The sequence below is a fragment of the Schistocerca nitens genome, chromosome 6, assembly GCF_023898315.1.
Source record: "Schistocerca nitens isolate TAMUIC-IGC-003100 chromosome 6, iqSchNite1.1, whole genome shotgun sequence".
Lineage (NCBI taxonomy): Eukaryota > Metazoa > Arthropoda > Insecta > Orthoptera > Acrididae > Schistocerca > Schistocerca nitens.
Window position 1 is genome coordinate 556,770,048 of NC_064619.1, and position 27,525 is coordinate 556,797,572.

At 42.2% G+C, this 27,525-nt stretch overlaps 1 protein-coding gene across 1 annotated transcript; it reads right to left on the minus strand.

Annotated features, from left to right (window-relative positions):
- Nucleotides 1-1,025: 1,025 nt before the first annotated feature.
- Nucleotides 1,026-20,167, minus strand: LOC126263458 (probable cytochrome P450 304a1). The gene is made up of 9 exons (XM_049960551.1): nt 20,068-20,167; nt 16,101-16,349; nt 13,827-13,990; nt 8,605-8,898; nt 4,561-4,678; nt 4,172-4,352; nt 2,574-2,691; nt 1,994-2,135; nt 1,026-1,198 (listed from the first exon to the last, which is right to left on the minus strand). Exons 1-9 carry the CDS (start codon nt 20,165-20,167, stop codon nt 1,026-1,028), a joined length of 1,539 nt encoding a protein of 512 aa, XP_049816508.1.
- Between the last annotated feature and the right edge of the window lie 7,358 nt (nt 20,168-27,525).

The following is a 27,525-nucleotide window of genomic DNA, read 5'->3' on the forward strand; positions in this document are numbered from 1 at the left end:
ACTGTAGTATCATATGACTACAACAATGTTGAATCACAATAGGAATCAACAAATACAACTGCTGGATGTAATACTTTCGGGGGATTTGAAACTGAATTGCCACAGTTGTAGGTACAGTAGGTGTTAGGCTCGGGTTCATTGGTGGGATATTGGGAAAATACAAGCAATTTGTAAGGTGTACTGCTTACAAAACTCTTGTGCGACTCACCCGAGAATATTGTTAAATGCATGTGATTCGTGCCAAGAATTACGAAGAGGGTATATTGATTGTATACAAAGAAGGCAGTATGAATGAATGAAGGTTTGCTTCATTCATGAGAAAGCATAATGGAAATGCTGAAAACCTTAACTAGCAGTCATTTAGACGTGGATATTAATTAAACTGCAAAGGCCTTCTTACAGTTTCGAGAGTCAATCTTATCTGAGGAATCTAGAAATACCCCAGAGCCCGTAAGTGTCGCTGTCGTAGAGTCCGTGAAACAAAGTTAGACTAATTACAGTTCTCACAGAGTGATTCAAGAAGCTATTTTTCAAGCGCTTCATTGCAAATAGAATGGGAGTAAAAATATGTAGTACAGTGGAAAGTGCCCTCTTCTACGCACTTCACCGTGGCTTTTAGAGTATGGACGTGGATGAAGGTGTCGATGCAACTGTAGACTATGTGACAGAGACGAAAGGATAATAACCAACGCGATTGCATCTATAAATAATGAGAATATTTATTTGTTTCGTAAAATAAATAAAGTTTGTGTAATAAATACTGTATAAATTCATGGAATATTTTAAAATTATCAATAAATCTGTCTTGGAGAAATCAATATTTGGCATGACAGTTAAGTGCTAGTTGAGCTTCGTGTGTATTCATTAAAGACAGGAAAAAAATACCGAATTCTTCCGAGTCCATGACATGCTACCTCTTATGAACATCAGAGCACAATATGTACGTTTTTTGTGTTTTATAGCATTGTTGACGTGGAACGCATGAAAAAATTCGTTGTGTGGCAACAGTGTCGCTATGGGAGCCTTCACCGGGGCTCAAACTGGGCCCAGAAGGCAGGCGGCGTCTCGATGGCCCCCGGGATGTTGCAGTGGAGAGGCGGCAGGCCGTCTGCCCGGACTGAGAAGTTCTGCAGAAGCGTCGCCAGCATGAGGAACATGTTCTGCCGGGCGAACGTCTCCCCAGGGCATACCCGCTTGCCTGAGAACACATATAAACACTTGCCGGCTGATGTATATCGCATAGCAAGAGTCATATAATAGAGGTAAAATTAAAACACATGTTTTATTAAATTAATGGTGGCACACACAACTAACTACTGAATAATTCTGTCAGGGAATTTTTTTTTTCCCAACTATGGAAATATCGGAAAGGGAGTTGCACAAGGTTTAGTTCTGGGTCAGTCCCATTTATTGTGTGTGTGAACGACATTCAATTTAACGTCCATCAAGTAGACGTGATAATTTTTGCAGGTGACTCGAATGTTATAATTAATCTGATTAGAAGACAGGAATAGAAGAAATTACTGATAAAGTTTTGTAGGATTTAATATATGGAAATCTAAAATTGACTTCTCATTAATGCCAAATACAGAAAAAGACATAATGTTCTGTACTCTACTGGAAAGAAACAACAACGTGAACAACTTCGTGCCCTTCTCAGTAAAACCCTTACTGGTGTGACTACGTCATATATAGAATAATTATCATTGTTTCGTCTGTTATTGCAGGCATCCATGTCACACGTGGAGTCGGATACCGAAAAGGAGGTTATTAAAATGGATTTCAGCTGTAGAAACCTACATTATTACACTGATTTTCTTTTGTCCTAAGAGAGCCACACATTTGCTTCTCAACTTCTATAACACCGGCATAAGAAGAGACATAAGCCAACCAACTTTCCAATCGGTAGACGTTAAAATATAGTGACAAAAGCGGGATATTTAATACGCTTACACACTCGGAATGTAAATTACTAGGACATGGTAACACATACCAGTGCTAAAGGGTAGCGTGAGGTCCTTGGTGCACAGAGTGCCGTCGCTGTTGAGGAATCTCTCTGGTCTGAAGTTCTCAGGGTCTCCCCACACACACTTGTCCATGTGCATGCTCCATAAGTTGGCTACCACCACAGTTCCCTGCAACACAATATATTAATCAGCACATACAAATTTTTAACTCTGTGACGCTTAGAGGAATCATATATACAAAGTAGACATTATAACACCGTATGACACTCAAAATTCGATTGACAAAGCAGAAAGATTGTGTTTGGATATTAAATGATTATAATTAATATGAAATTGTAGTCACCACTGCACGAAATCTTTTTAAATACTTTGTCCTCCTGGGCCAACAGCAGAAGCTAAAGACTCACAGTTGACTTTTGATACTGAGTATCCCAATAGGATCTGGAGGTTCGCAACTGACTTTCTGTATGGAGAATTCCAACAGGAGGTAGTAGTTCCTAACTGACCTTTGCATTAACTTTGGTACAGTGAAAACTAACAGGGATAGAGATTCCTGTGACCGTTTACATGAAGAATCCCAGTAGGAGGCAGAGATTTCGAACTTACCTTTGGTATGGAGTACCCCTGTAGGGTTGTGTTCTCTGTAGCTGCATGGGGGATCCCGATTGGCAGCAGCGTCTGTATCCTCATCGTCTCTCGCAGGATGGCCTCTGTGTACGGTAAGCTGCAGACAGCAGGTTGCTGTTAATATTTTAAACATAATATTATCATAAACGTAACATGTTCATAAACATAACATTTTCGTCAACATAATTTTCTGTGATTCAAATGACTCTTTGCTGAATGACGGGGAGATTTGAGTACGTAAGTGAGTTTGGTTGTAAAATGAATTATCTGAAGAGTGCAAGGTATTTTTCTGTGTACAGAGAAATAACGTCTTCCAAGTAGCATAAAATGTAAATATTGGTAAAATGTTATACCTTGAAGTGCCGACCGTGACAAGAATTGAGCTATGTGGTACGCTATACGCTAAAATTAATATAATCGGTAAGTCTAAATTCGTTGTCAGTTATGGCCTTAGGAAAAGAAGGATATGAGTGGTTACAAATTCCTGAGAGAATATGTTTCCAAGGAAAGTCAGATCATTTTATTCCATATTCATCTCACCACGCTTGTCCTGCAGCATTAAAGTACAGAATATTCAGGTATTAAGTCGATAATAATGAACCTTCTCCATTACCACGGTAGCTCAATTGAAGCGGTAACCACATCATGGATAAGTGTACGACAAAGCAGGTTGTTGAGAAATTTTCACTGCTAGAATTTGTTTGGGGAGTAAAGGAAGGACTAACATCGTATCAGCAGTGTGGTGATTAGTGATGGGCAGTAGTTCAGATAGCTCCTTTCTCAAAGTACCTATCCTGGAATTTGTCTTAATCAAATTCTGGGAACCATTTAAAACCTAAATCGAAATGGCTGCATGGGTTCTTGAGCAGCATTTCCTGAAAAATGGGTCCAGCTATTCCCGAGTACAAGACCAGCGGGCCCAAAGTCTCATGTCTGTGAGAAGTGAACAGCTGGTGCCCTACAGTTCTTGATCATCAGACTATCTGCAGTGTCTGGGATTAATGCGCAAAACAGTCCAGAGTGTGTGCTGGTAATCCATCAACTGGGAATGTTAACTAGTGCCGGGCGCTGTGGTCGAGCGGTTCTAGGCGCTTCAGTCCGGTACCGCGCTGCTGCTACGGTCGCAGGTTTGAATCCTGCCTCGCGCATGGATGTGTGTGATGTCCTTAGGTTGGTTAGGTTTGAGTAGTTCTCAGTCTAGGGGACTGATGACCACAGATGTTAAGTCCCATAGTGCTCAGAGCCATTTGAACCATTTGTTAATCGGGAGATGCCCTTGGTGGTGGTGATGGTGGTGAGAAGACTAGGCTACACATCACAAACATATTTCAGTATCTTGTGCTATCGTTCAATCAAGAAAAACGTGAGCGTGACTGTATATAACACTTGCGCTCTGCATAGAACCCTACAGTGATGAGCTGCAGTAAAGATGTGTTACATGTGATGAAGGAGATTTGGAAACTATTCTGGTGAGATAGTTATTGCAACTGGACTCCCTGACACCACCTGTAGGTGGTGGGTTGTATAGGCTAGCCAACTTGCGTGAGCCAGTGGCTAAATGTCTAGTGCATACTCACTGGAGACGGTCGTTGAGGTTTGGAAGCCTGGAGTTTCCCACGACTGAGTCCAGCTCTAGTTGTGCTCGCCTCTGTGCCTCTGGGTGGCGGGCCACGTACAGCAGGGCCCATGAGAGAACCGTTGACTGCACCATGGAAGCTGGCAAGAAGGTGTCGAACAGGGTGACCCCCAGCTGGTCAGCTGTGGACAAAAACACCTGCTGTTGACACATGATGTAGCAAACGTTATAGGGCATCTTACATGTTATCTTGGATGGTGGTGCTGACGTTTTGTAGTACTAAGATGGAGCACCAGTTCAACAGTGATTTGTATATTTGTATACTTTTTCCAAAGAGATTAACCGAAACAGGAGCAAGTTAGTAAGACACAACTTCCATTTAGCACTTACTGGAATATACTGTATCAGTTCCCGTCTTCTTTTTCTCCTTTATTTCTCTCAGATATCTGTCAATGAAGTCCCTCATGTGATCATCTGAGTATGTCTTCTCGTGTTCCTTGATCACTTGCTGCAAAGAGACAGACTTAGTCATTTATGTGACATTTCTGTCATAGTAGAAAAAAATTTCTTGACTTTATTCTACTTTATCAGCCTCAAGTCTATTATGGTTATAGATGCAGAACACGACGCATATGGAGACCTCAAAATGTAGTACTCAAGGTGTAAAAATTGGATTATAAAGATAATGTCACAGATACGTTGTCAATGGATCTTTCGTCTCTTTAAGCTCAAAAATGGTTCAAATAGCTCTGAGCACTATGGGACTTAACATCGGGGGTCATCAGTCCCCTAGAGCTTAGGACTACTTAAACCTAACTAACCTAAGGACATCACACACATCCATGCCCAAGGCAGGATTCGAACCTGCGACCGTAGCGGTCGCACGGTTCCGGACTGAAGCGCCTAGAACCGCTCGGCCACGGCGGCCGGCGGCTCTATTTAAGTCTTTGAGACGGTAGACTTCTAGTAAAAATAATGTCCTGGCATTCGCCAATGGCTCTGTAATGACAAGCAGAAAAAAAGTATTTCCAATGGATAAATACACTTCTAGTCAGGCGTTTAGAAACGCTTCTGTTTAGAAGTAAAAGATTTACCAACATAGATCTTATCTTTATTTCGTTATGGGCGATTATCAGCCGGAAACTTCAGCTTGAAAATTTTTTAGGCAGTCATAGAAGCTAAGTAGAAAGTTTGAACATGGAAAGGCATTTAAGCATTACTGTTTTACGCGTGACGACATTAAGGGAAAGTAATGCCTACTTGTAAAATATTCATATTAATTGGTTGTAAACTGGCACGTAAAATCTTCATATTAATGGGCTGTAAACTGGCACCTTTGACAACTCATAATTGCTCATACAGGACATTTCAATCAACAATTTATTCCATTCTTGGAACTTCGGGTGTTTTAGAGAAATTTCAGTGTTAGAAAATGATAAGCAACCGTTAAAATTCAGTACTAATTTTACTAAAGACGTAAAATAAGGAGAAGAAAATCTATTTACATATGAGATAGTAATTGCCAGTAAGTTGTAAGGCTTGAGTCAATAACAGTAAAATATGGAAACTGGCAAAAAGTGCTGAAAATTGGTAAAAATACAATGTCACAAAGAAAGATGTAAAGACAGACAACCCTCTCAGAAATCAATTGAAGATCGTATTGCATATCTAACTCATGGTTACATTTCTCACTAGATAATACTTTATCTCCTAAGTTTATAAAATGCTTCTTAAATTGGTAGGGAATTTTGAGTGTTTAAACATCCACGATTTAAAAAAAATTTGAAAACAGAAGCTGTGATCTAGGATGTTTAGCAATCTTGCCACGAATCATAATAACGGTCTCTGACGGGTATGGTGTTTCAAGAATACTCAGTAAAGAAGTACATAATAAAGTAATTTACTGAAACGGCGTGAACACATTACTAACGTGAAAATAGTTGAAAATCTTGTCAGCTAGCTTGACATTGTCTTGGCATGTGAAGTGAGGATGGTATGCTATTGAGAACCTGATTAATGTCAAATCAGTCAGGAACATAATCTGCTGAGAAATGCTTCTCAATTCTTTATTAGCAGTTCCTCCAGCAAAAGCTGCTTCAACTTTCTCGTCAACGTCTCAGGGTAATGCTTTTCTTCAGGTATTTAGTAGACAAGAGAGAATCTGAGGAGGCAGTTCTAGCCAGAAAATCCTATTACTTCACGCCGAAAATTCTGTATCTACATCTCCAGTATGCTAGTGGCTTTATGGTGTGGCACACTGTATTCCTCCCGTCAACATCTATTCCCTCTTCCCTAATCCCTTCATGATAGGCACGGAGGGAGAATGACTGTCGATAAATCTACATATCATGCCTAACTTGTCTGATTTTCTCATTGTGATCATTTCGTACGAGAGGAGGTAATATGTTGTCCGACTCCTCCCGAAACCAGAGGTTGTGCAGACTCATGAAAAAGACCATGTAAATTATGTTCGTCCCTCTTCTTCTGGTTTTCTGCTGCACAGAACTCTTGCCAGAAAGGATTGACAGAGGGCAACAAAAAACTTCAAAGAAGGGCATTTTGTTATATACACTACTGGCCATTAAAACTGCTGCACCAAGAAGAAATGCAGATGATAAACGGGTATTCATTGGACAAATATAATAGAACTGACATGTGATTACATTTTCACATAATTTGGATGCATAGATCCTGAGAAATCAGTACCCAGAACAACCACCTCTGGCCATAATAACAGCCTTGATACGCCTGGGCATTGAGTCGACCAGAGCTTGAATGCCGTGTACAGGTACAGCTGTCCATGCAGCTTCAACACGATACCACAGTTCATCAAGAGTACTGACTGGCGTATTGTGACGAACCAGTTGCTCGGCCACCATTGACCAGACGTTTTGAATTAGTGAGAGATCTGGAGAATGTGCTGGCCAGGACAGCAGTCGAACATTTTCTGTATTCAGAAAGGCTCGTACAGGACCTTCAACATACGGTCGTGCATTATCCTGCTGAAACGTAGGGTTTTGCAGGGGTCGAATGAAGGGTAGAGCCACGGGTCGTAGCACATGTGAAATGTAACGTCCACTGTACAAAGTGCCGTTAATGCGAACAAGAGGTGACCGAGACGTGTAACCAATGGCACCCCATACCCTCTGCCGGGTAATACGCCAGTATGGCGATGACGAATACACGCTTCCAATGTGCGTTCACCGCGATGTCGCCAAATACGGATGCGACCATTCTGATGCTGTAAACAGAACCTGGATTCATCCGAAAAAAATGACTTTTTGCCATTCGTGCACCCAGGTTCGTCGATGAGTACACCATCACATGCTCTCCTGTCTGTGATGCAGCGTCAGGGGTAACCGCACCCATGGTGTCCGAGCTGATAGCCATGCTGCTGCAAACGTCGTCGAACAGTTCGTGCAGATGGTTGTTGTCTTGCAAACGTCCCCATCTCTTGACTCAGGGATCGACACGTGGCTGCATGATCCGTTACAGCCATGCGGACAAGATGCCTCTCATCTCGACTGCTAGTGATACGAGGCCGTAGGGATCCAGCACGGCGTTCCGTATTACCCTCCTGATCCCACCGATTCCATATTCTGCTTACAGTCATTGGATCTCGACCAACGCGAGCAGCAATGTCGCGATGCGATAAACCGCAATCGCGATAGGCTACAATCCGACCTTTATAAAAGTCGGAAACGTGATGGTACGCATTTCTCCTCCTTACATGAGGCAGCACCACAACGTTTCACCAGGCAACGCCTGTCAACTGCTGTTTGTGTATGAGAAATCGGTTGGAAACTTCCCTCATGTCAGCACGTTGTAGGTGTCGCCACCGGCGCCAACCTTGTGTGAGTGCTCTGAAAAGCTAATCATTTGCATATCACAGCACCTTGTTCCTGTCGGATAAATTTCGCGTCTGTAGCACGTCATCCTCGTGGTGTAGCAATTTTAATGGCCTGTAGTGTATTACCGCGAAATAGGGGCGAGAGTGTCAATGACACAATAAGGAAGATGAGGCGCCAAATCTTCTTGACATTTTATTGACTCTTGCGTACATACGTAAAAATGACCAGAGTGACAAAATACAATGTATCCCATAACATACAGGAGTATTTTGGTGTTAATTTTTGCTTGTACTAGAGTAAAACAGTACGGGAATAGTATGAAAATTTTTCAACGCACCCTAATCCGAACACATAAGTCTGAAATGGAGTAATCACGTTGCTGTATAAGTAGATATATTCGCTCAAGGTCATTGCTAGTTCCTGCACCAGTCATCTCTTTTATATTTGTTAGAATCTTCTAGTGTTGCTGTTTTCTCTCCTCTACATGACAGTTAAAGGCAGCTACAGGCAGCCAGACATTTTCGATCTACTCTACAATCTTGCTTCCGCCACCGAGAGGAATAGTGGATACCTCGGTACTCACATGGAAGTAGGTCAGGATCTTCTCGGCGGACTCGACCGTGTCGTGGTATCTGGACTTCTTGGGCGCGATGGAGGCCAGTGCGGAGTGCAGCGTGAGGAAACCGCCTGTGGCGTCTCCAGCCCTGGCCGTCTGCAAGCCTGCGTGCCCCAGGTAGCGGCACATCCCGTCTGCTGTCCGCGGCAGCCGGCTGCCCGCCACCACCGGCATGAAGCCGTTGATGAACCCAGGGAAAAGGGCATCCGGTAGTAGCACGCGCCGGCTGCAGTCTCCTCCTGATGATGGCTGCACCACAACCTGCCGAAACGTCGCCAGTCACTTATAGAGAAGCCAGTTCTGTACTATGTACTATAGTTAGGTATAGAGTTTGGAAACTCTTAAATTGGAAAGGGCGTTACTGTGATGGACTATTATCTTAATCAGAATATAGAGGTTTAGTAAACTGTGATCTAATCAGAACTGCGAGTGACTACTGCGTAAAAAAAACAACCACTCCGTCTTCAGGCCACGAGTGGCCTACCGGGACCATCCGACCGCCGTGTCATCCTCAGTGAAGGATGCGGATAGGAGGGGCGTGGGGTCAGCACACCGCTCTCCTAGTAGTTATGATGGTATTCTCGACCGAAGCAGCTACTATTCGGTCGAGTAGCTCCTCAGTTAGCATCACGAGGCTGAGTGCACCCCGAAAAATGGCAACAGCGCTTGGCGGCCTGGATGGTCACCCATCCAAGTGCCGACCACCCCCGACAGCGCTTAACTTTGGTGATCTCACGGGAACCGGTGTATCCACTGCGACAAGGCTGTTGCCTATGACTACTGTGTAAAGGTGAGTGTTTTTTTATTAGTGTTTCTGACGTAGAAGGAATTCAAATATCAGGTGTAGTATTTGAAGATATGTCACTGAACTTTACTTTACTTTACTCCTTGGCGTTACAGTGCTTGTAGGGCCCTGGCCTCTCTGACAATCTCCGCCTACTCTTCTCTGCTGGCTGCCTTGGCTCTCCATCTTCTAACTCCCATCCTTCTCAAGTCCACATTGTCTAGCCATCTGGTCCTTGGTCTGCCCCTTATACGACGTCCCCCGGGTTTTCCTTTATAAACTTTCTTGTCTCTGCTGTTCTCCACCATTCTTTCTACTTGTCCCAACCAACGTAGTCTATTACTCTTTATTTCTGTCACGATATCTGGTGTGTTGTATAACTCTCTCTCTCCTTATTATTTCTGATTCTCCAAAAACCCCCATCATTCACTGGCACATAGATTTTCCTAATTATCTTCCTTTCCTGTCTCAGCAACAACTCCTCATCATTTTGTGTCACAATCCAGGTTTCCGAACCATACATCACCACAGGTGTAATTACTGTACAATACACAGTCAGCTTCAGATTCCTGCTAGGGCTCCTTGCTTTAAACACTTTAACCAGTGTAAAGTAGCTCCTGTTACCACCTGCAATCCTTGCATGTATTTCTTCTCTCATATCACTATTCTCAGTTACCAGTGACCCCAGATATTTAAAGCTCTCACAGCAATCATATTCTTCTCCGTTCGAAGTCAAGCTTCTTTCTTCTTGACTGTATCTTTTCTTAGATGTTAACATATACTTGGTCTTTGACTGCTTAGTGGTCAGCCTCATCTCTGCACCGTATCTTTCTACTTTTTCAAGCTTTTCTTCCAGGCCATGTTTCCTCCTGGATAACAAATCAATATCATCCATATATGCAAGCCCCTGAGTCACTCAAATAATGTTTCCCCAGGTTTGTTGCTTTGTGTCTTTCGCATTACACTCTCCAAGGCGACATTGAACAGAATAGTGGAGAACACCTCACCCTGTCGCAGTCCATGGTTATCTTCAAATGCCTTTGATAAAGTGCCTTCGAACTTTACTTTGCATAATGTTCTTCTCAAAGCCATTTGAACCAATCTTATCAGTTTGTTAGGGACCCCTTCCTCTTGCATTGCCTTCCAAAGTTGATCCCTTTTGATACTATCATAAGCTTGTTTGAAATCAATGAACAGCTGGTAGACATCGATGTTATAACATTTTTCAAGGATCTGTCTGATAGTGAAAATCTGATCTGTAGTGGATCTATTAGTCCTGAAACCACACTGGTAGTTTCCTAAATACTCTCCTACGTATATTCCTAACCGCCCATCCATAATTTTTCCTAATACTTTGTATAATATACAGAGCAGTGCAGTCCCTCTATAATCCCCACAGTCAGCTTTGTCATGTTTCTTATGTACAGGGCACAGTATTGCTGTACTCCACTGTTTCGGCATATTTTCTTTCCGCCATATTTCCACTATAATCTCAAGCAAAACCCTTATAGTTTTACTCCACCATATTTTATCATTTCTACTGTAATATAGTCTTCTCCCGGAGCTTTATTGTTTTTAAGAGTCTTGATACTAACTTTAACTTCTTCCAGTGTTGGTTCTGCTACTGATCCCTGGTGCTCTTCATCTCTGTTTACTTCCTGCTCCACCTCTTCTGCCATACTGGTGTCAACCCCACATTCGTTTTTCGGGTCTGTATTCGGTAGTTCACTAAAATACTCCACCCATCTGTCTAATATCTGATCTTTTCCTCCAGTCAGATTTCCCTACTTATCTTTACTGAAAACTGCTCTGTGTTGGAAACCATTCCTTATATGTTTAACCCTCATATAGAATTTCCTTGTTTCTTGAGCAGTATTTCTCTTTTCTACCTCATCAATCCACCGTTCTTCAAATTCTCTCTTTTTCCTCCTACATTCCTTATCTGCTTCTCTCCTCTTCTTCTGGTATTCTTCTACAGTACCTATAGTTCTCCTCTGCAGCATTCTTTTTCTTTCTTAATTTCTTTTTTTTTATCTTCCTCCTACATTCTTCGCCAAACCAGCTCTGGGTCCTCAATTGCTTCTTTCTGCCCAGTACAGTTTCATCTGTCTCGTGTATTATTCCTTTAACCATTACCCATATTTCTTCAATATCCTCTCCTGCCTGCTCTTCGGCTTCATTAACTCTATCTGTCAAGATAGTTTTATACTGCTGTACTGAATTTTCATCATTTCTTAACTTAGTATCATCAAACCTTGGCGCAACAGATTTCTTGGTCTGCCTATAATTGGTTATCCTCTGTCTGTAATTGATTTGTACCAAATAATGATCACTATCTCCATCTGCACCACGACAGCTATCCACCTCCAATACATCTGAAGCGTGTCGTCTATCTATGAGTATGTGATCGATCTGATGTTTTGTGACCCCATCTGGGGAGCTCCATGTAACTTTTCTCATATCCTTCTTTTGCATCCATGTGCTTTTAATAATCATGTTATTGCTCATGGCCAAATAAATTACTCTGATACCATTATCATTAGAAACTTCATGCAGACTCTCTTTACCAGCTGTTTTCCTGTATGTGATTTCTTTTCCTACTTGAGAACAGAAGTCCCACATAACCACCTTAACATCATGCTTTGACACCCTTGCTATTTCCTGCTCCAGTTGCTCGTAAAACACATCTTTTTTCACCGACTCTGCATCTCCTGTTGGTGCATATGCACATATGAAGGTTATATGACACTGAACAAGTTTTTTTCTAGATTACGGTTATTAAACCTTAAGGCTTAGATTCTATAAGGATCACAGTAGAATAAAACAATCCAAATATTATGTGCATTACACTTAATTGAGAGCCCATAATACAGCCAAACACTAAGTTCAAGATATGCATATCGTTCCACTGTACTCTAGGTGTGAAGTTAACGTAGTTATAGCTCTGAATAGACATCTGCCGGATCTATAGCTTACCAGCGCATATTCTGTCTCGGACAGACCCACAATGAGGTGCTCAGCTGCGTTGTGTGGTCATTCTATGGCTGAACTGCACCGCTACAGCTTTCCTGGTCGCATATTTAAAGGAGCCACCTTTCTGGGTAGTTTAGCTGAGCAGTTAGTCATTTTACATCTATGCTCTGCAAGCCTCATCAAGGCGGGTGACATGGGTACCTTGTGTACAATTGACACATTCCTCCTTTCCACTTCCTGTCGCCAATGGTGCGCGGAAAGAAATATTCTTTATAAATCTCCGTATAAGCTCGAATCTGTTTGATTTTACCTTGATTGTCTTTTCGCCAAATGCACAAGGACACGGGTATTCATTGACTGACGTTTCAGAAGAATGCGCTCTCCGAATTTTAACGGTAAAGCACTAAACGAACTTGAGACGAAATGCAGTGCTTTCTCAGAATCTTCTCACTTTACACCACTAATCCTATCTAGTTAGAGTTCGGTCTGCAAACACTCATCTGGAGCTAACGACGTTACCCAAAAGCTCATTTACATATGTACTAGCTGACAAACCCGCCAATTCCTCGGTTTTCATTTTATCAGATTTCTATTAGAAACGAAAACAAAAAAAAATAACTGTGTTTGTAAAGAAGTATCAAAAAATTAGTCTCCAGGTATTCGTGAAAACAGTCGCACGAAGAAATATGCGTAATATACAAATGTATACTAACAGAATCCAAATTAAGAAAAATGATTCCGGACAGTTTCTGTAAGATGGGCGCAGCCACTTTGCGTGTCTACAACGCGATTTTGTAAACATCTCTATGAAATCGCCTCTTCATAGCTCTATACTCGCCCAACGTTTTCGCCGACATCTGTTTGCGCTTCGCAGTTCAAAGCTGTCGAAAGCACTGCCAAGTGTCAGGGATTTCCTTGACTGAACTGTAGGAGTGTCTTAGCAGTAAAGAATAAATGTATTAAAACTTCATGCATGATGTGGCAGTTTTTCACGCATCTCAGTGTTTACGATGTCATATCTCCTGAACGACGATAGGTACTGATTTCTTAACACCCCCCCCCCCCCAATTCCCCCCCCCCCTCCCACTCCCCAAAGCGATTGTTGCCTAATGTTAAATGATACGTGAGCCAATTTTGATTGAAATTGAGCCAGTGGTTTAGGAGGTGATTTGGTACAAAGTCCAACACATAGCACATACATGTTTCCATCTTTATAATATGTACGGATTGTGAATAGTAATAGCCCTACATACTGAAACAGCCACTAGCTTCTTTAATGGACTCGGACTGCAGCTAAGAACTATCGTAACGCTTGCACTAATTACAGATGACCACCCATACAACAGAAGTCTAGAACGTCACGAGTGCGACCAACACTACTTGCCTACGTTGCGTGCAGCTAGCAAGGAGGAAAGCTGTTCCTGGGACTCACCTCATCCTGCCGTTCTCCCCGGATGAGCTCCACCAGCTCCGTCATCTCAGCTTCGATCTCCGACTCCAGGTGATCGGAACGCCGTCCGAAACCAAAGTCCCGCAGGTACCTCAGCGTGAAGCGACGCTGCTCCATCAGCTCTGGCCCCACTCTGAAGTTTATGCCTGGACAGTGTGGAAGGTGGCCTTATCAGCATTCATATGACATTGAAGAATCTTATGCATTTCGTTTATGAACTTTCACCGAGAGACTGCACGGAATGAAACGTGCCACGGAACTATGGGCGAGGGTGTGGCTGGCAAGGTGTGAAGAAAACCATTTGGCGATGGTGTCCCCTATATCGGTCACTCCAGTGAGATGAAGTAACCCTGCCACACTTCCAAATGGGCCACTAGCCCCTAACACACAGCTTAATGCCCCAGTCTGTAAATTTGTGGCATACAGATCACTGCACGCCACGTTTTATTCAAGTCCATTATGCGTTTTGACGAGAAGATATCTTATATAGGTGAAAGGGTGGAAACATAGCTAAGAAGTGCTCTGCTTTAGCAAATGGCGAGACAGATGCAGTAAAAATTTGAACTGTGTCATGTCTGAACTCCAGCCTTGGCCTTTAGGCTGTCAAGCTTTGCACAGTGGCTGGATCGTATGGTTTTAGTACAGCGATCAGCCAGTCACATTCATATGTTGTCCTATTTTATGATTCTGGTAATTTCGTGTGTTTGTGTGGGCATGTGTGTGTGTGTGTGGGGGGGGGGATTTGTACATTATCATTGTTTCGCATTGTTTTTGTTCTGTTTTATCATCTCATAAAAGACTTCACCGAAGACCTGGTTATCATATGTCCAAACCAACGTATGATCATCATCCCTATGCTTCAGGATTTACGAGACGTAGTATTTATGGCCAGAAACGGAGTGGAACGAGAGTTTTGGCAAATAGGAAGTGGGGCAACAACGTCTGCTAGGCTGACGATGCAGTCCTAGTTGCTAATAATGTGTGTGACCTGCTACAACTGGTCATGATAATAGGGGAGTACAATAAATCAAAGAGCTTAAATACTGAGAATAAAAAACATAATTCATGTTCTTGTCTATTAACCTGAACTTAGTTTAAAACTTGAAAACCTGATAACGATAGAACATGACGCATTAAAGAAGCCTGACACGCTGACTTACTATTTACAAAGAAAGTGCCCACATATTCTGATTTGGACGTGGAGATAAGACCAAGATTTCTGAAATGTTCTGTTTAGTGTAACGTAATGGAGGCAAATATAGTCCATTATCCAAATGTGGTCACCCTGTCTAAATTTTCCAGGAAATGGTGAACTCTTAGGATATTAGCATGAACGTCTTCAGACGGCAATGGTAAATCAGGCAGAGTGCTTTAAAAATGAAGAATTCGCCGTGATAGTCCTGAATATTGTTTATTTTTCTTTTCAGAGAAAAGGAGAATTTCAGGTTTATTTTTGTTACAGAATATGTTTCACTGTAAAACACAAATTTTAGAAAACCAGGTTTTTTAATCATAGGTCAACCATCACTGCTTTATTTAGGATTTGTTGAATGTACCTTCGACAATCAAACACCAACCGTAATGCAGCCTGTTCTCCTGATATGTCCCCTATAGTAGATGTTGTTGATGGAAGTGACTGCGATAAGATGCAAAATGTCCATTGTGCAAGAAACTGTATTCGTAGGACAACAAAGGACCAAACTGGATTAGGTGTATACAGTACTTTTGTGGAGCCACGATAAATGCAGTGGACGAAACTAAATTTATTTGAACTGTCTGTTTGAAAAGTAGACATTAATATTCGAGCGTTTTCTAGCATTAACTGATTTTTCCAAGTTCTTTGGTGTTTAGCGATTTTATCGCCATCTCTTGAAGTTGTGTGTCCCTTTAATACATGGGGGTCGTATTTGGATCACATTTCTCATAAATAAATGATGGCCACCCTTTTGTTTTTTCATTAATTTTCACATTCTTTATAAAGGTGTTACAAAATTTGGCTGTGGCACAAATAGTAAACAAACTTTTCAGCATAATGACCCATGTGCTCTTCTGTGATGTAGCAGTCTGATGGATTTACAAGCGATGAAAAAAGGGATCCATAGCTGGGGACCCTGGATAATAAACTTTTACGGTTACGGTGAAAAATAAATACCAGATGTGGAATGTTGCATCATTACTCCACCATAAAGCTGGAAACTAAATAGGGAAAACTATTAAACTAATGTTAAACTTCTTCAGATAGTAGACATTGCTTACCTAGGTCCTCATGCGGCATCCTCTGCTTGATGGCGACGTTGGATATTCGGCCCTGCAGACTGGGGTTGTTGAAGGCCTCCTTGGCAGCCTCGTAGTCGCTAATGACCACCACAGGCAGCGGTCCAAAGTAGAAGCCCACCAGTTTGGAGTTGTAGCGGCGCGTGAAGGAGTCCATCACTTTGTACGGGAACTTGTAGTTCTCTAGCAGCAGCTGGATGTAGCTCCCCCATATTGGTAGCGCAGGGGGCCCTGTAACATACAACACTGTGTTTTCTACCGCGCAGATAACACCGGCAACAGGGCTGGAGGCAGACTTGCCAGGAACTCCATTCTGACATGTTATTTCGTTCAGATGATGCACACATTCAGAAATCTCGTATTAGAAAGCAGCATATTCTTACGAAATATTATACACAGTTACAGAACCATCAAGCTCCTTATTTCCTTAGATAAAAGGTAGACGAGGACACTCAGTTTACGTGGAAAACATCTGGGTAGAGGAGCGCCGCAGCATACGTTTCAGTTACGTTTTTGTGGAACTGAAGATCATCAAGAACGAAAGTAAATGCTATCAGTATATAGAATTTCTAAAGCCTACTGATACACTATAGGGAAAAAAATGTGTAGCTATCGATTTTGGGCTTGAAGAACAGTCCAACGTTACTGAAACGTGCGAAGAATAGACCAGAAGAAAACATTACCTATACTATGTGAGCAACATTTCAAACATATGTACCGACAAGGAAAACTCTCAGACGCACCCCCTCACATATAATGGTAAGATGGACCAGTGGGTAGCCCGTAAAAATCTGAACACAGACCAAGCACCAAGCGTGAAAACAGGAAGAAGGTGAACTGAACAGTGAAACAAGAAGAAAAATAGAAATATTGAACGTGTCAAGATCACGATATGAAACACTGAGCAACTTTGAACGACTCTGGCGTCATGGTTATGTGGTCGCGCTGCTGGACTGGGAACGGGGAAATCTGGGTTCAGTTCTCCCTCGTGTCCCATATTTTTTTTTCCACTAAATTATGAACTGCCCGTCCGGTGATTGACGTATCAGTTCACTGTATTCAAATTTCTATATGTGTCGTGGCGTAATGTCCGTTTGCAACAGCGAGATATAACGAAGGGACTCCAGACATAAGTACCTCCTATTTGTTCCACACAAGTACCACTTGTTATGATACTTGCGTGACGTTTGGAAGTTTCGACTCTTTAGTTCCCTTGTTGTAACATAGTTCACACCCTTTCATCTGTTGTTTTCATTTCCGTGAAAGATCTGTGCGGCATTTCGCTTGCTCTCGCTATTCATCACATTTACTCGCGACGGTAATATATTCTTGCCACATGACTCATGTACCACAACTAATGCATAGTGTTACAGTTGCCGAGACTGCAGAAGGAAAGCAGACACGTCAATGACCAGACGGACTGTTCATATATTTGTAGAAAAAAAAATGGGCACTAGGGAGATTCGAACATGGATCTCTCGCTCTGCGCCGTAACACCGGACCACGCAACCGCGACGCCCTGCGTCTGGCAGTTTGCTCGATGTTGCACTCCTTAAGCTTGGACCGTTCACTGTTTCTATTTTGCTTCTTCTTTTAAACTTCAGTGCACATTCTTCTTGTTTTCCTGCTTGATCTGTGTTCATTTTTTGAAGCGCTATCCACTAAATCTGAGGTGGGTACGACGGGGAGTTTGTCTCGTAAGCAGCTGCAGGAAAATCAAAAGTCAACATTTTACAGTGTTGACTTCTGATGGTGTGTGCTAGCAGCATTGTTTTCATTGCAATTTTAAGTTGCAGACAAATATTTTGCGCCTACTGTTTATGGTGTACCAGTTTTTCAATACGTAAGTACATCTACAGCTACAGCTACATTCAAATTCTGCGTACCATTGTGAAATGCGTGGCAGAATGTAGTTGCAGTTGTAACAGTTATCAGGGCTTCTTCTCGGTCTATTCATGTACGGATTGCGGGAAGAATGTCTAAGCGCCTCTGCGGCCGCTTTAGTGAGTCTAATTTTGTCTTCGTGATCCCAACGGGAGCGATGCACAGAGGATTGCAGTTATTCCAATATTTAGAATTTAAAGTTGGGTTTTGTAGTTTATAAATGGTCCTAACTGGGGTGTTGTGTGTCAGTCTTCTGCCATTTTATTTTCTTAAGAACCTCCATGCCACACACCCATTTGTTAAACATACCTTTGACCATTCGCCCTGCTTTTTCTGGGTACATTCAACAACCCCTGTCAGTTCTATTTGGCGTGAGTCCAACACACTTTGGCAATATTCTAGAATGGGTTGCACAAGTGATTTGTAAACATTCTACTTTTTAGACTTATTGTATTCCCTCAGTATTCTTCCAATGAACCGACGTCCGCCACTTCTTTAACAACAACTTAGCTTGTGTACACATTCTATTTCATATTCATAAAAATATTTCGTCGATGTGCGTATATGAGGTGACCAATTCCAGTTATGACCCACTGATATCGTAGTCCAGGATACTGCGTTTCTTCCTTTTGTGAAGTGCTTTATTCTACATTACTGAAAATTTAAAGCAACTTCCCACTCTTTCCACGATTTCGAAATCTAGTCGAGATCAGACTGAATACTTGCACAGCTTACATCACACACTTCTTCATCATAATCAACTGTATCATCCGGAAGAAACTGAAGGTCCAGTTATCTAATATTGTTCGTAAGGTCGTTAATACACAACACGAAGAGCATTGGTCGCATCACATTTCCCAGAGGACACATGAAGTTACATCTGCATGTCGGAAATCTCTACAACCGTCCATACTAAGACCTGTAATAAGTGAAAACATTTTGCGTGCCATCAGGTGCCATGAAAGACACCTTGTTGCTCTGTTATTCTGTGTATAGCGAATTAAACACTGTGTTATAATAATCGTGAACGAACACAACACTACATCTCATATTTGTATTACTGTCGAAATAAGTTTGCAGGTGTTAACCGTTATACTGCACGTCAAAAAACAATAGAAATACTTGATCAGATAAAATCAAAAGGAGTATTTTGATGTGGGAGGAGAAAAACAGAATGCCTGCTGGGATTCCTTAGAGAGACTGAGAAATGAAGTCCGTGTAGAAGTATTGTAGGGTGTCTGAGTACGATTTAATACACTGACTTGCAGCTTCGCAAGGATAGCGTTAAGTATCTACGGCCACACGACTCCTGTCGCGTAGTCAGTATACCTTTTAGTGTAAAGCATTTCAAAATCCCTACAGCAATTCCTGAGAGTAATTATAAGACACAGACAGAAAATCGCGGTGGATAGATTGTTAGAAATCCGGAGCGAGATATTGTCAGAATGGGGACACAGTGTTAGCAAGAAGTATCCATTATCTGTTTGAAAGGAACAAGTTTCCTGCTCCGCCTGTGATTTCCTTCCACATTGATTTTATTTTGGGCACTATGTGGTTTCGGTTGTGTAAGCCTTCCTCAAGTAAGATGTTTAAGCCGTTAACTACATACGTTTTGGGCTACATTCATCTCCATGGTCGCTCCATGGGTTTCCAAGTATAAAAACTGTAGCCATGATATTTTGTGCAATACAAACAGTAGCACACAACTACGCCATTTACTGATCCCAAGTAACACTAAACTGTGTGCAGCAACAACTCGTCACAAACGAGTATAGCCACAGAGAGAGAACAACATATTTGCAAAGAGAGTCCGTATGATCTATCTTGTTTAGTAATGACTGCATGTCGCCTTGCGAAGGCAGGTAAAAACACATTCCGTCAATAATATGGTGAAACAATGGAAATCACTCTTGGCCACACACAGCGTATGTAGGCTCCCTAAGTAACTGGTCATTGGTGGATAGCCGGCTATTTCCATGTAGTATCTGTAACTGGAAGCAGACCAAAAAAAAAAAGCTGCGATTCAGTAATCAGCTAGTATAGGCAGACAGCAGGAAGTACGTACCTGGAGGGAAGTTGTCGGGCCTGGAGTACGCGGTCCTCACTAGCAGAATCAGCAGCAGTACGACGATCACCCCACTCAGCAGGAGGGCGAGAGGTGACATTCTGGTAGGTCTCTGTCCTCAGTCACTGTTGAATCTTCACCGGAGGTCCTCGTGTTCCCTGATCACGCTAGATGCACAGCAGACACCTGGTGGTGTTGCTTTCTTTCTGCCTTCTGACCACATGGACTCCCTCAGCTGCTTTTTAAGCAGCGCGACGCCCGCTTCCCTCACCACGAGACCCCTCTAAGATAGCGATGCCCCGCCTCTCGGAGGCCACGTCCACACCGCCACGTGTCGTGACTCAGCTCCTCTCTCGCTGAAGAGCTACTCCCACAAAATCTATGGTCATCACACTACAACAACAATTTGCACCGACGGAATGTCTTCATGATTTGACACAAATACATGTACTCTGCTATAGTTTCAGGAAATCTTTCGTGTCATATGAAATGGCGCAATTCAGATGCGGGATACATGACATCCACTTTAAAGTCAACACGCTGAGCACAGATCCTGTTACACTTTACTGTATCATCAGCAGACTCTCAATGCCTCTAACTCATCCTCTGATGATCACTCCCTTCCAGATTGAATTTTCCATTTGCAATCGATTGTGTGCTGATTTTCTACTTCCTGGCAATGTAAAACAATAAGCAGAACTGTGACTCGAACCAGAACTTTTATCTTTCTTGGGATAAAGCTCTATCGACTGAGCTAGACAGGCGCGACCCATGACATGCCCTCGCAGCTTCACTACCAGCAGCTCTTGGAAATAATCCTACAGGCTGCAACTAAACCATCTCTTCACCATAACTTGTCTTCCATGAGCTCCAGTCGCGCAGAGACTAACTTCCAACATTCATTTCAAAAGTGACTAGACACTGGGATGTTGTATTCACTCCCTAGGAGACAACATAAGACCCAGGTAAGAAGTAATCATTTTAATTGAAATAAGGGCTACTATGAATGATTCAGTCATTTTCAAAGTTCTGTATTTGCCAAAGTATTACATGTAGCCATATGACTGATGCACAAATAGAACCATAAACTCACAGATTTTGCCTTGTGCCCACCAGTTGGCATTACGAATGCAATGCCTTCATAACATGGCGACGAAGCGAGAAAAGAGTTATTGTACGTTGTAATATACGAGATGTTTATCTGTTACAACAGTGTAGCATGCATTCAGAATGAATAGAAAGAACCACCATGTCAACAGGGCACTGTTTGTCTGTACAATCAAGTTAGGGACGCTGGTTGTCTCTGTAAACAGAAAAGTACTAGTCGACTAAGTCTGCCACATGCAACTCGGGAGAGCGTGAGAGAATGTTTCGTGCACAGTCCAAAAAAATCGAGGATCTGACCAATCCACGAACGTGGAATACCACAGTAACCTAAGTGGAAGATTTTGCAACGGCGGTTACATTTCAGACCATACCGTCTGCAGTTCACGCAACAATTAAAACCGGAAGATATGGCTGGCGCCCTTAATTTTGCATCACAATGCAGGAACATTTCACCTCCAACCAGATACCAAGCAATCTTCCATTTATCAGGAAAAGTTAATCACCACAGTGTGAGAGTGAGAGACACCGAACATCCACACTAAATTGTGGCACGTGAATGGGGTACGTCGAAGGTTATGTTTATTTGCGATGTCAGAAGACTGTAAAGGTACCTTTTACCTTGATATGTAGCTGTTGTGATTTTTTTTCACTTCCTGTTGGTCATTCCGAGAATCTCATCTTCCAAAAATATGGTGCACCCCGTCATTGGAGCATCGATGTTCGTCGCTTCTTAAGCTTCTGGATGGGTATAGTGGTGAAGATGGTGTGACTATGTTCCCTTAGACCCCCCCACCCACCCCACCCCACCATTCTGGCCGCTTGCCGCTTGACTTAGACCTAACGCCAGGGCAACTTTTTCCTATGGGGACACTTTACGGGTAGTGTTTACGTGCCTCCACTGCCAAGGACAATAGAACACCTTAGAGAACACATTAGTATTGCTGTGATGATCATTAATACGATATTGCTACTTAAGGTATGTAAATAATCTGACTGCCAACCTGGTGAGTTTATGGTTCTGTCCTCGTATCATTCATATATTATATGTAATAATTTGGAAAATATAAGCCGGCCGCAGTGGCCGAGCGGTTCTAGGGCTTCAGTCTGGAACTGCGCGACCACTACGGTCGCAGGTTCGAATCCTGCCCCGGGCATGGATGTGTGTGATGTCCTTACTTTAATTAGGTTTAAGTAGTTCTAAGTTCTAGGGGACTGATGACCTCAGATGTTAACTCCCGCAGTGCTCAGAGCCATCTGAACCATTTTTTAAATGAAAATACACACCTTCAAAAATGTATGAGTCATTTATAGTAGGCCTGTATTGTGGGAACTTTTTGACACCACCTTGTATGATTCTTCAAGTCAGTGTTACATTCAAAGACTGGACTCGAAGAAGAATCTTCAGTGCTGTAAATAAACTGTTGGTTGCCTGTAAATTACCTTTACAGCTTCCAGCTTAAAACTATACTGGACAATAACTAGTTTTTAACATGTGAGGCTCGCATTCGGGAGGACGACGGTTCAATCCCGCGTCCGGCAATCCTGGTTTGGGTTTTCCGTGATTTCCCTAAATCGCTCCAGGCAAATGCCGGGATGGTTCCTTTCAAAGGGCTCGGCCGACTTCCTTCCCCGTCCTCCCCTAACCCGACGAGACCGATGACCGTGCTCTCTGGTCTCCTCCCTCAAAACAACCAACCATAACATGTGACAAAATAACTCATCAAGTTCCGATTCCTCATTCATACACCTCAATATTCACTTCTCAGTGGCATGGAGAAAGTCCAGACTGTATTTAATTTCTCTCCATGTAGGGGAGAGTGTTGTACCTTATAACAGTTTCCAGACTTTCGTCTCTGCATTATAAGTTTAATAAGTTTTCTTACTAAATTTTTAATGATGACCATCAGTTTTTGTGTACTACAATCTTTGCCTGAAATTGGAAAAGTTATTCTGGAAAACAAAAGTTTTTCCAAATGTGAAAAAGTATTCGAAGCTACTTCATGGTCATGTACCTGGGAACAGACATTCTATTGAAATTTAAAAGTGTTGCGATCGGGAAAATCTTGTTGATTATGTACTTCATAGTCTAAGATTTTCATATCATCCACTGTTGACCCCTGACGAATTGTCCTTATGAAGTTGTCCATGACTATATTGAAGAGTAATGGTATCATTGTCGAACCCCTCGGTCTTTTCTAAACCATCTGATTTTTTCCGTCTATTACAACGCAGTTCAGACGTTTGTTATACATGTTTCTAATTCTCAGTTGTACTCCTTTCCGCAATTCCAGTCTATTCAGATCTTGTCATATCGCTTCCCTCCTATCAATGTCTTAAGCCTTTTTTATATCTATGAAAGCAACTACGATATCCTTCCCAAATTACCATTTCTTCTCTACTTCCTGTCTAGTTGTATATTTGGCACTCACAGTCGACCTTCCAGCTCGGTCCTTGTTGATTTCTTAATTGTGGTTACATCTTTTTCCTTATTTTCCGTAAAATTATCTTTTCAAACATTTTCATGCGGTGTCACAGTAATGCTATACATCTGTTGTTCTCAGAGCGCCTTGTTATCCTTCTTAAAAGTAGGTACAATAATTGCCTGTGTCCAGTCGTTAGGAATCTTTCTGTATTCTCCTACTATCCTCATTAGCAGCTTTCTCTACATCCAACGGCTTCAGATCTTCTCTTTCTATTTCCTCTGTGTTAGTGCCATTTCTTTCGTCTCCCTCTCGTTCATCAGGTCTGTTTGTTTCATCCTGCCCTTCATATAAATATTGGGAATATTCTTTCCATATTTACATAACTTCTTCTTCCCACATGAGTTTTCCTTCTTTGTTGATGACTATTGAAATATTTTTTTCTTCCTTTTTTTATCTAATACGCGATATAATATACTATTATCATCCTTAAAATTGTGAATTTTTCCCAAAACATCTTCTTAGCCAACGTCATGTTTTTTCTTGCTGCTCTGCTTATTCGTTCCCATTTGTGTCTATTATATTCCATTTTGCTTTTGAATTATTCTCTCCTATTGAGCGCTTTCGCAGTTCTCTCATTCCAACATGGAGTTTCTTTACGTCTGACTTTTGTTGATGTTAATGCTGCATGATCTCTACGCTCTTCTGATGTTCCTATCACGATTATTTTGTGTGACATGTAATGGGAGAAGATATACCCTCGTAATATGAACAGTCAACCTATCTGTATACCAAATTTCTTTTTTGTATCTACAATACGAGTGTGATGGGCATCTCTATGACATTTTTTTTTATTTTACATGCCTAGCTCTGTAGGACCAAATCGAGGAGCTCATCTTCATGATCATGGAGCGTGTCACTACATGAAATTACAACAGAACAGTAATAATAGATAAAATAACATGTTTATGAATCCAAAAAAGACGTCAAGCTATAAATTTATATAAACCGATCGAGAATATAACACAGGAGCCAGCTTAATTTCTCAACGAACAACTCTACAGAATAGAAGGAGTGATCCTTGAGGAAACTCTTCAGTTTAGATTTGAAAGCGCTTGGACTACTGGCAAGTTTTTGAATTTTTGTGGTAGCTTATTCAAAATGGATGCGGCAGAATACTTCACGCTTTTCTCCACAAGAATCAAGGAAGTGCGATCCAAATGCGTATTCGATTTCTGAGTGAAAGCTGTTAATTCTTGGGAATAAGCTGATACTGTTAACAAGAAACGACAGTAAAGAATATATGTATTGAGACACCAATGTCAGAATAACCAGACTAATGAACAGGGATCGACAAGAGGTTCGCGGACTTACACTACTTATAGCCTGAACCACACATTTCTGGGCCGAAAACAGCCTTTGAGAATGGGTGGAGTTATCCTAATATGTAATAGCGTACGTCACCAGCGAATGAAATTAGCAAAATAGGCTATTTTCCGCGTCGAACTTTCACGTTCTTCAGGTACTGTTGTAATGGTAAAAATGGCAGCATTAAGTCTTTGAACAAGATATTGAACAAGGGCTTTCCACGACAGTTTACTATCTATCAGAACAACTACAAATTTTAACTGCGTAATTAAAACGTAGGGTTTGTAGAAATGTGTGTTAGAAACTGCAAAAACTGAGTCTTAGTGTAATTTAGCGTTGTTTATTTTCTACAAGCGATGAACTTACGTCTTGAACTGCATGATATGAAACAGTGCCAACGTTGCACACAACGTCCTTTACTACCAAAGTAGTGTCATCAGCAAACACAAATATTTTAGAATCACCTGTAATACTAGAAGGTATATCATTTATATAAATAAGGAACGGGAGTGACCCCATTTAACTATGCCCCACTGGGACCCCACATCATAGCCATTTTCAGTGCATTTTGTTGTTTAGATTAGATTAGATTTACTTTCATTCCAATTGATCTGTAGTGAGGAGGTCCTCCAGGATGTAGAACATCTCAGAAAAACAACAATACATAACAAATATTTACAACTCAAACAAATAAGCTAATGTACCATTCCACAGGTCCCAAGTGGAATGATCATCATTTTTTAATGAACACTATATGAAAGAATTATTTTACAAATACTAATGCACTGAATTTAAAATAAAAAAAGTTTTTTTTGTTTATTTATAAGGCAATAAACGTGTAATACAACTACTATAATACTTATTTACAATGAACATGTCTGTTATTAAGGTAAGAGATGAACCAATTGTGAACTGCTCACCGTATTCCATAATTCTCCTTCTTCTGGAGCAATATTTTCTGATCAACACAATGAGATTCCTTAGTTAAATAAAAAAGATGCTTAGTTTTCGAACATTTGGCTTATCCATCCAGTAAGTCACAGAAAAAAGAGAATAAAAAATTTTCAGTTGTTAAACCGCTTCTGAAACCAAACTGTAGATTTCACAGCAAATTATGTGAAATGAAATGATCATTTGTCCTTACATACATAGCCTTCTCAGTAACTTTAGCAAACACTGACGGCATAGAAATAGGTCTAAAATTGCCTACATTACCTCTTTCTCCCTTTTCGTAAAACAGCTTTGCTGCTGAGTACTTTAATCGTTAAGGTAACTAACCATTCCTAAAGGAAACAGTACAAATATAGCTAAGTACAGGGCTAACATGTGCAGCAACAGTACTGATGTATTCTGCTAGATATTCCATCATATACATGAGAGTTTTCAGTCTTCAGTGATTTAATTATGGACTCGATCTCCCCAATGTCTGTATCACAGAGGAGTATTTAAGATATCAGTCTCGAAAAGGTATTTCCCAAGAGAGTTATACACTGAAGCGCCAAAGAAACTGGTATAGGCAAGCGTATTCGAATACAGAGATATATAAACAGGCAGAATGCGGCACTGCGGTCGGAAACGCTCATACACTCCTGGAAATGGAAAAAAGAACACATTGACACCGGTGTGTCAGACCCACCATACTTGCTCCGGACACTGCGAGAGGGCTGTACAAGCAATGATCACACGCGCGGCACAGCGGACACACCAGGAACCGCGGTGTTGGCCGTCGAATGGCGCTAGCTGCGCAGCATTTGTGCACCGCCGCCGTCAGTGTCAGCCAGTTTGCCGTGGCATACGGAGCTCCATCGCAGTCTTTAACACTGGTAGCATGCCGCGACAGCGTGGACGTGAACCGTATGTGCAGTTGACGGACTTTGAGCGAGGGCGTATAGTGGGCATGCGGGAGGCCGGGTGGACGTACCGCCGAATTGCTCAACACGTGGGGCGTGAGGTCTCCACAGTACATCGATGTTGTCGCCAGTGGTCGGCGGAAGGTGCACGTGCCCGTCGACCTGGGACCGGACCGCAGCGACGCACGGATGCACGCCAAGACCGTAGGATCCTACGCAGTGCCGTAGTGGACCGCACCGCCACTTCCCAGCACATTAGGGACACTGTTGCTCCTGGGGTATCGGCGAGGACCATTCGCAACCGTCTCCATGAAGCTGGGCTACGGTCCCGCACACCGTTAGGCCGTCTTCCGCTCACGCCCCAACATCGTGCAGCCCGCCTCCAGTGGTGTCGCGACAGGCGTGAATGGAGGGACGAATGGAGACGTGTCGTCATCAGCGATGAGAGTCGCTTCTGCCTTGGTGCCAATGATGGTCGTACGCGTGTTTGGCGCCGTGCAGGTGAGCGCCACAATCAGGACTGCATACGACCGAGGCACACAGGGCCAACACCCGGCATCATGGTGTGGGGAGCGATCTCCTACACTGGCCGTACACCTCTGGTGATCGTCGAGGGGACACTGAATAGTGCACGGTACATCCAAACCGTCATCGAACCCATCGTTCTACCATTCCTAGACCGGCAAGGGAACTTGCTGTTCCAACAGGACAAT

What these genes read in the sequence shown, in the direction of transcription:
- LOC126263458 (XM_049960551.1), bottom strand. Translation starts at nt 20,167, where the DNA reads ATGTCACCTCTCGCCCTCCTGCTGAGTGGGGTGATCGTCGTACTGCTG. An exon ending in GATGCCGCATGAGGACCTAG is followed by an intron (nt 13,991 to 16,100) that starts GTAAGCAATGTC and finishes CACACTGTCCAG; the next exon opens with GCATAAACTTCAGAGTGGGG. An exon ending in AGGGGTACTCCATACCAAAG is followed by an intron (nt 2,136 to 2,573) that starts GTAAGTTCGAAA and finishes ATTGTGTTGCAG; the next exon opens with GGAACTGTGGTGGTAGCCAA.